The sequence below is a fragment of the Leguminivora glycinivorella genome, chromosome 3 (assembly GCF_023078275.1).
Source record: "Leguminivora glycinivorella isolate SPB_JAAS2020 chromosome 3, LegGlyc_1.1, whole genome shotgun sequence".
Taxonomy (NCBI): Eukaryota; Metazoa; Arthropoda; class Insecta; order Lepidoptera; family Tortricidae; genus Leguminivora; species Leguminivora glycinivorella.
Genome location: NC_062973.1, coordinates 13,888,811 through 13,900,415, shown reverse-complemented (window position 1 = coordinate 13,900,415; position 11,605 = coordinate 13,888,811). Strand labels below are relative to the sequence as shown.

The window sequence follows — 11,605 nt, the reverse complement described above, 5'->3', positions numbered from 1 at the left end:
AATTTAAAAAAAAAGTAACCATCAGATTAAAAGATAAATACTCTAGATGAGTTTAAAAAAATAAAAATCTGTTGGGGTGTCTGAGGTTTTGAGTGATACCGGAAACACGTTGTATTGTAATCACAGATCCTAAGGCCTTCAAAAATATTAATAGTATGCCTTTAATTTACTCTTCATCGTGCTTGCCTGAAACTATATGATATTTACAACTATTGTAGTCACAGTCCATGACTCTAGGCATGAATATGTAGGTCTTATGAACTTATACTAGGGCGCCCACCCCCTTTTACAAATGCAAAAGAACAATAAGCTGTCTCAATAAATTATTCCTCGATATTCATTTAACAACTTAAGGGTTGGCAACTGGTTATACTATAAAACTTGTAATTGATATTTATGTTCACTTTAATTAAATTTAAGTGTTGCATAGTGTTAGAAATAGCTCTATGTTCGGCATTATATCAGGCCATATAAAAATAACACAAAATAAAAGGAAGTTAATATCCAATTCAATTGTAAATAAAAAAATATACGTATTTAGCAAAGCCCTAATTCAGTATTTATTAATATTATGTGTGACCTTAATTTGTGCATGATTAAAGCAATTTTAAATAAATTTAGAATGTACGGTAAGTTAGGCAACGTCTATCACATCGTAACCTAATGCTACCACTAATACTAAGTGTCATCCCTCAACGTTATAGCATCGCGTTCTATACATATATATTATTATATACTAAAATAATTTATTATGATCAAATTCTTTATATATTTTATAAAACATATTGGATGGTACAACACAACCAGACAAGCAGTCACAACATAATTACAATAGTATACTATAAGCAATATAAGCATGTAAAGGATATTATCTCACATTTGCTTTTTATACATTACACGTTTCAAGCACGGAATTAACCAGTTTTATTTATTAGCAATCGGTATATTGCCCATAATCATTTATAAAAACTTGGATCAGAAATTTAAAAGAATCGGTATAGGAAATTCTGTCATCAGTTGTATTTTTATTTTATTTTACTTGATGGGTGCCATCGTGACATTGTGCTCGGTTTTAAAGTTGCCCATACTGATTCTTTTGAACTCTTCACCTTGTATAAAATGGCATCATAGTCAATCTTTTAATAGATACCACAAATTATGCCTATACTATAATGAATAATAATTTCCTTACAATAATATTATGTCAAATAAATGATTCAGATATGTTTACAAAAGGTACATCATACGATACAAAAAGTTAACATTTAAATCATTTCTGTACATATAGAAAAATATATTAACTATATGGCTCTCAATACATAATGTAATTTATTATACGACATACTAGTTCAAATGAAACTTTGGTTCAATATCTCCTATTGTTTTACGCATATAACATAATTTCAACGTTTTACTGGAATGTGCGAATCACATAACTTGGGTTGCAAACATCACAAAATTACGTAAATATACTCTCGCCTGCGGGACTGTGCGTGATCAGAAAATGGCACAAATTTTGTAATCATACATAGCAAGTTATACTTAATCTACGACATTTACTGTCACATTTGCTTCGTTAGGCAGTACCTCTTAATCAAATTGTACAGTAATTGTTTTTCAAGCAGACAAATATCATACCACAAAATCTATTTATGCATGATCCGATATATTTCTACGTGACTAAGGATTATAAAAAAAATCTTGAAAATTTTCTTTTAATACAAAATATAACTAGATCACTCATGAACAATTGTTAAGGTACGATTTTGTCATTAATATATTTTTATTATTATCGGTGTTTCAAATTTCGACTTACACTCAGCCATGGCACACCTAAGTACTTTCACAAAAATCACTTTCGCTATAATAATAAATTGAAACATGCATCACATTATAAAATTTCAGTATACAAGAGTTACATTACAACGCATACATCCGACCGCGTCACTAAATCGAATAAAGCTTTCCATTACATTATTAGAAATATCATAAGAAATAACCACGACGAATAGAGGCGACGTTAAATAAACGCGATTATAGTCTATTCAATATTACTTAGGCGTGTTTCCGTTTTTAACTCTTCCACGGAAAAAACAATAAAGAAGGCAATTCTCTGCAATAGTTATTATTAGTAAATCCATTCCATGTTTACGCACTGTGTTGTGAGTTTTACTCGCGTTAACATATAAGTTAACTAACATTACATTTCGATTCAAAAAGAAATCAAATGTGGATGAATCATAAATAAATTCCAATTAACTTTTTTTAAAATCACTTTGCCAATAGAAGCGTTTCGCACTCCATAGCTAAATCTTGTCTCAAAAGGAAGCACACCAAAGGGTATAAAATAGACTATACCTACTTACATCATAGCTAGGTTGATTTCGCTAACTACAGAGGATGTATGCTGAACATTCTCTAGAACACTTATTTACTCACAGTTTCATACAACGCACGGCGTCTGAACGGGACCTTAAACTCTTCTGAAAGTTGCTAAAAATTTTATCTGTTTAATTGGTGTGTTTTTTTATTCAGATTCGGCGCGTTATATACAGTGCTATCAACATAGGGCTATATCATGTCTATCCATACTTATACCTGACGTGTAAAATGATGTGATCATGACAGCTCCTCCAAGACTTTTTAAGATAGACTTATTCCAAAAAAAAATAGAATAAAATACGTATATTTTTAACATATTTCAATACTTAATTGCATTGCATTTCTAAATAAATTAATGTGTTACAAATCAAAAGAAGGGTCTGAAAAACATTTGATATTGATGTTATGACCAGGTTATTTCATAAAAAAATTAACTATCATATTACTCGATTATCATTCGACGCGCCAAGTATCACATTGTATGTAAAAACAGCGGTTACGCCAACAGTTGTAGGTACGGTCGAGTACTCAAACATCTTTACATATATTACACGTTTCTATGATAAATGACAATAAGGTCGTGTATAGTTAAATATTTGACCCTCTAGCACAACTTGCCTTGTCGCGCGCTAGTCCATACTTGAAGTCGCGCTTTATGTATCGACTCGCGCGCGACAAGGCAAATTGTGCTTTAGGGTTTGGTATGTTGGTTTGTAAAGGAGTTTGTGAACTCGACTGTTCATCACTCGATCATCATTTGACGCGCCAAGGATCACATCGTATGGAAAAACAGTGGTTACACCAACAGTTGCAGTACAGAGTGTGGTTAGTGGCACTCACTCGGGCGGCTACACCTGCGTGACGCAGTGCGCCAGCTTGTGCAGCTCGGCCTGCAGCGCCACGCGCCTCTCCGTCTCGGCCGCCAGCTTGCTCGTGAGCTCCTCGATGGCCGCGTTGAACTTTGCGTTTTGTACTTCTAGTAGCTTCTCCAGATTTGATATCTATCATGGAAAGTGAAAATTATTAAATATGACTTCTTGGGTATGTTAATAATAAAGACGAAACCACAGTAGGCCTAGCACATGATTGCCGGGAGAGTATGTCGCCGCAAGATAACCCCTAAACCCCTTAACCATTATAAACACTTTTTGAGCAATCGAGTAGTGAGATCTTGGAACAAACTCCCAGAAGACGTGGTCTCAGCACAACATATGAATAAATTTAAAAACAGACTAGACAAGTACATCACATATACAACTCGGCTATGATTACTGTCACAATGATCACTGGATACAGGCTATATCAGTTCTTTAACTGCCTGCCTGCTTATTAAATAATAAATAATAAGATAGATGACACGTCTTCTTCTAATTGTATTAATGACACAAGGACGGGTAGGTACTAGGTAGTCTATCTCGCGGCGACATACTCTCGATTGCCGAATCATGTGCTAACCCTGCTGATATAGGAAGGAAGGAGATTGGTCATGCAGGGCAATTTGTATTGAATACGCCTGTCGTTCTTAAACCCACAGACACCTATAGATGGAAGATCCTATTGGGCAATTTGCGCAATACACTAGGATCATTTCAATATTTCCATGTATGTGTACATGCGGACGACTAGCGAATGGTGTCATCATGCACACACATAACGACAACTGTATGCTCATGCTCAAAGAGCTAACATCTGAGACTCGCCCGTCGGCGGCTTGTCCGCTCTCTATTGTTATATATCACCCAAAAGACATTACACATAACAAGCATACTTTAAATATAAATAAATAAATATTGGGGGACACCTTACAGTATCAACCTAGCTCCAAACTAAGCAAAGCTTGTACTATGGGTGCTAGGCGACGATATACATACTTATATACATAGAAAACATCCATGATTCAGGAACAAATATAAATTTGTGCTCATCACACAAATACCCCTACCGGGATTCGAACCCGGGACCTCGGCTTAGCAGGCAGGGTCACTACCAACTACGCCAGACCGGTCGTCAAATTAACTAATCTGGTAACTTTATCTGCACGGGTAGCATGGTCGCGCGATAGACGATTAAATATCAGGCCGTCCCTATCGCCACTATTAATAAGTGCGATAGGGACGGCCAGATGTTTTATCATTTATCGCGCGACCATAATTGCCTGCCTGGTTATGGTAACGTCGACGTCCCGCGTCTTATCTACCTTTTCTAATGAACACAAATAGTAAAACATTCATACCCTATTGTTAAGTTGCGCGACAAGCGTCTCAACGGAATCGCTCCGTTCTCGTTGCCGCCTCTCCAATGTCGTCGCCTTCTCCAGAACGGCCGGTTTCTCGGCCTTTTCCACTTTTCCTCGGTCTTCTCTAACCGCTCGACGGTGCTTTTCTCGAACACGCCCGATTTAGAACTGCTCACTTCGTTCTTCTCTGACGTAATGGTTGTTTTTTCTGTTGGGTAATGGATTGATAAGTGGATAAAATGGATGGTTGACTGGTAGAGAATGCCTCAAGGCGTTAAGTCCGCAATTTGTACTCTCTTTTTTTTGTAAATTTGTGCAATAAAGTTTCAATAAATAAATAAGTGCGTCGATTTTTTTACTAAAGAACAGGCAGTTTTATCAAGAGTTTTATCTCTTTGAACACAAGTAGTGCCCGGCCGAAACATTTTAAATTTTACTAAAATTTAAATATTGGTATTTTATTTGCGTATTCACTCTAGCGGGCCGTTCTTTTTTCACTTAAGAATTAATAATTGAATAGAAAAAATATAATTAAATTTTAAGAAGACATTCTTTTCGCTCTAGTTCTGGTTTTAGTCATGTGCGATTCGAGCGATACGAAAGTACAAGTTTCGGCAGTTTTTGCCCGAAACCGAAGCTTTGGCAGAAACATGTTTTACGCCGAAGTCGAATTTCATGTCGGACTGTCAAGAGTACAGGCAGGCACTCATGGTCGCGCGATAAATCATAAAACATCTGGCCGTCCCTATCGTACTTACTAGTAGCGCGATAGGGATGGCCAGGGGCCTATTGCATAACAATTTACAACTTGTATTACAAGTGGAACTCTCTTTCTTATAAAATGAACTGGAGAGGGACTACCACTTGTAATATGAGTTGTAACTTGTTATGCAATAGGCCCCAGATGTTTTATCATTTATCGCGCGACCATACTTGCCTGGCAGATTACATAATAGTTGTGTACGTACGGATATCGATCTTGGCATTCTTGTTATCGGGTTCGTGGTTGCTGCGCGCGCTCGCGGCCGGCGGCCCCGGCGGCTTCTTGATGTCGTCCAGCATGGCCAGCAACGTGCGCCCTACAAATTACACACTCATTATACATGATGTATTGTCTTTTTGGATCAGTGAGGAGAGATAACAAGATCCCGTACAGCTACGTAAGCGGAACGAGGCCTTCTCCTTTGATTTCAAATTAATGGAGGATTACATTTACAGATTTAGGACGAGGAACCCCTTAACCGCGTACGTAACCGGCAATCAGTTGCAATCGAAGAATTTTGAAGGAAAGTTTTTACATGTGCAAAACAATAGATAGGTTCGATCTGTTACGTATCTGCAAACGTATTGAAAAGTAAGTACAAACAGTCTAGAAATAGGAGTCGAAATAGTCATATTTCGAAAAATATGATCGCAACTGGTTTTGTTCAACGACAAAAAGAAACTCGACTTGGTGGTGGCACTACCGTGCCCCCCGATCTATGGCAACTATTTACGAACTGGTACCGTACGCGGCCTAAGAAACGAGAAAAACGATTATTTTTAAGAAAGTTTATTTTAATTCCGTTCAATTCTATCGTTTATCCTTCGATTTTTGAACATATATTGATAATTAAACAGAGAAAAGTTTAAAATACCTGCAGCGGTAGGCGAATGAACAGGCCTCGCGGCGGGCTCGGGATCTTTCGGCGCAGTCGTCTTGTTATCCGTCGAGTGCCGCGTTTTCGTCTGAGAAATTGCACAGTATTACTTCAATACATTGATGTCATAGTTTGTAAATATATTGCACTTGCGATTCATACAATTCAAACAATCGATTTGAATAGATGAAGTAAAATAAATACATCTCTGCTGAACGAAATTGTATTTCGTAAATGAAAAGGACAATCATATCTGCACTTTTCCTTACATGACAATACGAGTCTAATCAGTAATCACTCGTCTTCGTCGCGAACATGATTTAGACTATTAAATTATACAGATAAGTATAACGAAATAAAGTATTGATTAACTATTTCATGTAAAATAAGATCACAAACCTCTTCAAAACTTTCGAGAACGGACATTCTGCTGCTAATAGATGACGTGCTCTTTGACATTTCCATCGAGTGTGACGATCTCTTCTCCTCTAGACCAACTTCCAAAATTCTGGAACACAAAAACAGTATGTATTAGTGTAGAAGTGCACCGACGCGACAAGCACATCACAAGAGTTGTGTAGCCAGACTACCTCAGCAACCATAGTACTTTAGTAGTAATCGATGGAATCAGGCGTTACTTTGCGGAAATCCATGTTAATCGTAAACTAGAACTTTCCTTTGCTAATCCGCGAATAGATAACGTGCAAGTCAATCAGTGCTAACCTGTTATAATTACTTGCGTATTTTTACATGCAATTAATTTTCCCACCCTCCCACCGCAAAAATAAAAATAAATACGCAAATAACTATAAATTTATTTGCGTATTTATTAGGAAAGTTCTAGTTTACGATTACTTTAGTAGTGTAATCCAGTCACGAGTGGTACAACAAATACAGCGCCTTAGGCCCTATACAGGATGTAACATTAATGCCGGTGATCCATTTAAGAGCATAACCGGTATCGAATAGCGGTTACGAATACCACTTCCTTTTTTTAAAATAAACACCATGAAAATTAAAGGTACTATAGAAGGTAATGTATAAGCCGTAGGATTTATCTTCGGCAATTATGTTACATAGTGTATACCTTACAAGGTGCCAGAACTCGTGTATATCAGTTTCAGTACATTTCGGTATTTGATTGGTGTGCTACCTACTAGTACCTAACTTCAAAAATCCGCAATGTAACTAAAATCGTACGTTAGTTTCCGTGCCGTCTAAACGGGCCCTCACTCGCTACAGCGAGCGGTACACCGACCTACAAGCCAATTTAGGCTCGGCAGTCTTAGTGCGTTTTCACATTATCCGATCCGATATCGGATGTCGGACCGATATTCCATACATTACAGGCGCCATCTTGGATTTTTTCTATTGAAAGCCTTCCGACATCCGATATCGGATCGGATAATGTGAAAACGGCCTTACGATGTGCAGTGCGCGCCTTATCCTTTATTACCATAGGTGCCAAATCCTCCGTCCACAAAAGGTCTAGTTACCTTTGGTTTGGTAACGTACTAGTGAATAAATGATACCTGTCAGTGCTGCCCATGCCCTTGCCGGTCTTGCCGTCGAAGCTGGTCTTCTTGGCCTGGTTGAGCTTCAGCTCCTCCATCCACGGCGCGCGGTGCTTCTCCCACTCGCGCGCGCGCGGTTTGATCTCTTCCGGCTTTTCACCAGCAGCTGGTTTTTCACCTGGAACTTTACAATGCAATTCGTGGATGAGTTTAATTTGGATGAGGAGTATGACGATGCGAAGAAGACAAATCGTCGGATTATTCTTATTCGAGAGACACCTATCTCACTCGACTAGGACATACAGATATACTTTTGATGTGCGGTAGGATGACAAAACGCTCAAATAAATTGCGACCAGTGGACTATTTTACCTGAAGCGACATCGACACTTGACATTGACAATTCTGGTTTGATAAGTAACATTGTTACTCAGCGTCAATATTTCCTTGTTGAACATGAACGGCGAAGTGTTACTGTCGGGCGACAATTGTCACCATTGTGAAATAGGCCACTGTTATCAATACGATGTTACACATTTATAGAGCATCCAATTCAAAATCAATAAAAATGGGAATACAATAATTGCAATTACCTTCGTGTCCATTACTTAATCCGATTTGTTGTGGAGTGTCGTCCCGCAACGCTTGACTGGGGGGCCGGCGCCGCGGCGCTTTCACCCTGAAATTTAAACAATACTTATTTCACATAAAATGTATAAAAGCAATTCCCGCTCAGACTGCAATTTTCCAACAATTTCAAAGTCGGTTGCCACAGTGAGACATAACTGGCTTTACCTGCAAAGGCAAACCACGCAGCACCGCCTGCAACTATTGACCAGCAGCGGCTGGTTCATACAAGCCGATTCCCACCGGCTTGCTTAAAATTGATTACTAGTAAAGTACCTAATGTCAAGGTAGGTTTCTTTTGTGCTCAGTGTTGCCTAACAGAACTTTTCACCAGCCGCCACTGCTATTGACAATTACATATGGAATATTTAAGTCCTGAAGTTGGTGTTGTTTATAATTTATATCTATAGTGTAACTACTTTAAAAAATAAATCAAAATATATTTGTTGGAAGCTCCGACTAGAGCCTCATTAAAGAAATATACCTAAAATATTTTAAAGGAATGCAGTGCAGTTGACTGCGATACTTTCCAATTCAAATCTGACTGACGGTTCCTCTCAGGATGCCAACTCCCCCACGGCTGTCCTTACTGTCATCTTAACCAGCCAGAACTCATCCATTTAACAGCTGTTCGGGTCATATAAACAGACGCTGTATCGCAGTCAAACACACTCAAGCATAGACTATTTACATAGACTATATCTTGACATTCCAACATCCGCAGCCGTCATGCTGCGACATATTTAATAAAATAATTTGCATTGTTCCCTAGTTTTACTGGTACAAAACGCGTGTCGAGTATGGAGTTTCGCTCGACGTGGTCGGTGTTGTTGGTGGGCTTACTGGCGCCACCATCGCGCCGGTCCCACTCGCCACCGCTACCGGATACCTTCGGTGAAGACGTCTTTTTAACCGCCTTCCAAATCTCAAAGGAAGGGGTTATCAAGTCGTCTGTATGTTTTTTTTTTTTTTTTAAAGTTTGTTCCTCGATATCTCCGTCGTTAGGTACTAGACCGATTTTGAAAATTTTTTTTTTGATTGAATGTATATGCATACAGATTGGTCTCATTTTTCTCAGAACCCAGTTCTGATGATGGGATCCTGGAGAAATCGAGGGAACTCCTCAAATCTGAAAGGCATACATATGGTGATTTTTGTGTTTTTAAAGGAACAGCATGCATTTACGTACGGAACAGTGACATTTGGTGCAGTGGAATTGCTGATGATGGTCAGAACGGAACTCCTCAAATCTGAACGGCACACTTATAGTGACTTTGGTATTTTTATAAGAACAGCATGCACTTACGTCCAGAACAGTGACATTTGGTGCAGTGGAACTGCTGATGAAGAGTGAGCCGCCCCTGGTTAGAGTTCCGTTCTGATAATCATTCTCATCTGTAAGTACTTCAGAATCATCCAGATTTCAAAATTGGTTCAGAAATGACGAACATAGGGTTCAAAAGTTCGAGGGGGGCGCACTTTTTTTTTCCTTTATATTTTTTGCAGATATTTCAAAAATATTCCGCGGACGGACGGACGGACGGACGGACGGACGGACGGACGGACGGACGGACGGACGGACGGATCTTCGAATAACAAACATTATTAAAAAATATACAGACGAATTGATAACATAATCCAACATTTGAAAGTATTTATCACCAGAATCCCAAAGGAAGGCGGTTTTTTTTTTTCTTAAAAATTATTATCATTGAAAATATGCATATAGGGCAATACTAACCGGCCGGCGCGCGGGTCGTTGAGTATAGAGTTCCTCTCGACGTGGTCGAAGGTGTTGTTGTTGTTGGCAGCCTTGCTGGCGCCGCCGCCGTCGGGCCGATCCCACTCGCCGCCACTGCTACTGCCCGAGGAAACTATCGTTGATGACTTCTCTTTATCTCTGGAATAAATTAAAAATATAAGAATATCGGTATTAGGTGAGACTTGAACTGACGTCATCTGGATAACTATCCCAGAGCTTTGCCATCTCGGCCACTTGGTCATCATCCAAAGCCGAATGCGATCTTACAGGCCTTTAGGAGACCCTGGCGAGTTCTATCGTACCTAAGTGTTACACTTATTTTGAAATTAAAGGAAAATCGGAAAAATCACAACATAATTATCTATTATCAATCTGATTCGCACTATAGTTAATTTACAATACTAAATGACACTCGCTGTAAAACAACAGTAGCCCATTTCACGAAGCTTCAAGTTACAAATTATAATATAACAAGTTGAAAAGGGACTTCCTCTTGTAATTTGTTACTTTGTGTTGTGAAATGGGCTGTTGTAATTTGAACTCAAATTGAACTCACTTGTCCGTGGACAGCATCTTGTTCTTTAGCCCGCTGAACAGGCCGGTGACGCCGGACGTCGGCGTTGGGCTCTTTTTCAATGGCACTGGAGGTTTCTTTCCCTGCAAAAGTTAAGGTTACTTGATAGAATAGATTCGAAAAATGCGGCACAGCATTTTAGTTTAGAAAATGATGATACGTTATTTTTCACTGCACATATTACACCAATTTTTGTATTTTTTGCGTTTCCTTGTACGCAGATCCGTGGTAGATATGCGCGCCGTGTACATACAAGTAAGCGGATGAGAAAGATTAGTTCTTGGCGCGCAAATATGCTTATCGCACCGAATACGTTTGTTAGAAGAGTTACTAGTTTTATACTGTGGTATTACTAAGTTATAAGAAGTCCGAAAAATTAAACTAAGCCACATAAAATGCACTTAAAACATTACTATCACTTTATCAGACATGTACCTAATTGGATTCTTATAAGCGTAACGTGCTACACAAATGCAAGTTAACGCAAAACTGTAAACATTGGAAGATATATTAAACTGGGACACGTTTATTGAAAACCTAAGTTCATGAGGCCATCTGAGATTACAGTAGCGTACATAGAGAACAAATTAATAAACATACTACCCGGTTCAAATTTAAAGATATGTCAATAATTTACTCATGATACGTTATGGATCGGATGTGAACGTGAAAAAGTAACGTTATTGTTTGAAGAAGCGTGATTTTTGACATTTACATATACGACCCATAACAAATCTTAAGATTTGTTTTGATGTAAGTATCTTAAAGTTCCAATAGTGCCGTTAAATTAAATAATTTTAATATAAATAGGGAAGCAGAAATGAAACCAGCAAATCTATGATTAACAGTATTAAAATAGTTGATTAATGT

General features: G+C 38.3%; 1 protein-coding gene across 1 annotated transcript in view; it reads right to left on the bottom strand.

Annotated features, from left to right (window-relative positions):
- Positions 1-114: 114 nt before the first annotated feature.
- LOC125242661 (CD2-associated protein-like) overlaps positions 115-11,605 on the bottom strand; it is a 41,460-nt gene continuing 29,969 nt past the window's right edge. The window contains 10 exon segments of the mRNA XM_048151511.1: positions 115-3,383; positions 4,616-4,723; positions 4,726-4,826; positions 5,587-5,697; positions 6,256-6,346; positions 6,658-6,766; positions 7,791-7,956; positions 8,366-8,451; positions 10,141-10,299; positions 10,718-10,818. Coding sequence (XP_048007468.1) covers positions 3,231-3,383; positions 4,616-4,723; positions 4,726-4,826; positions 5,587-5,697; positions 6,256-6,346; positions 6,658-6,766; positions 7,791-7,956; positions 8,366-8,451; positions 10,141-10,299; positions 10,718-10,818 — 1,185 coding nt within the window. The 3' untranslated portion in view covers positions 115-3,230.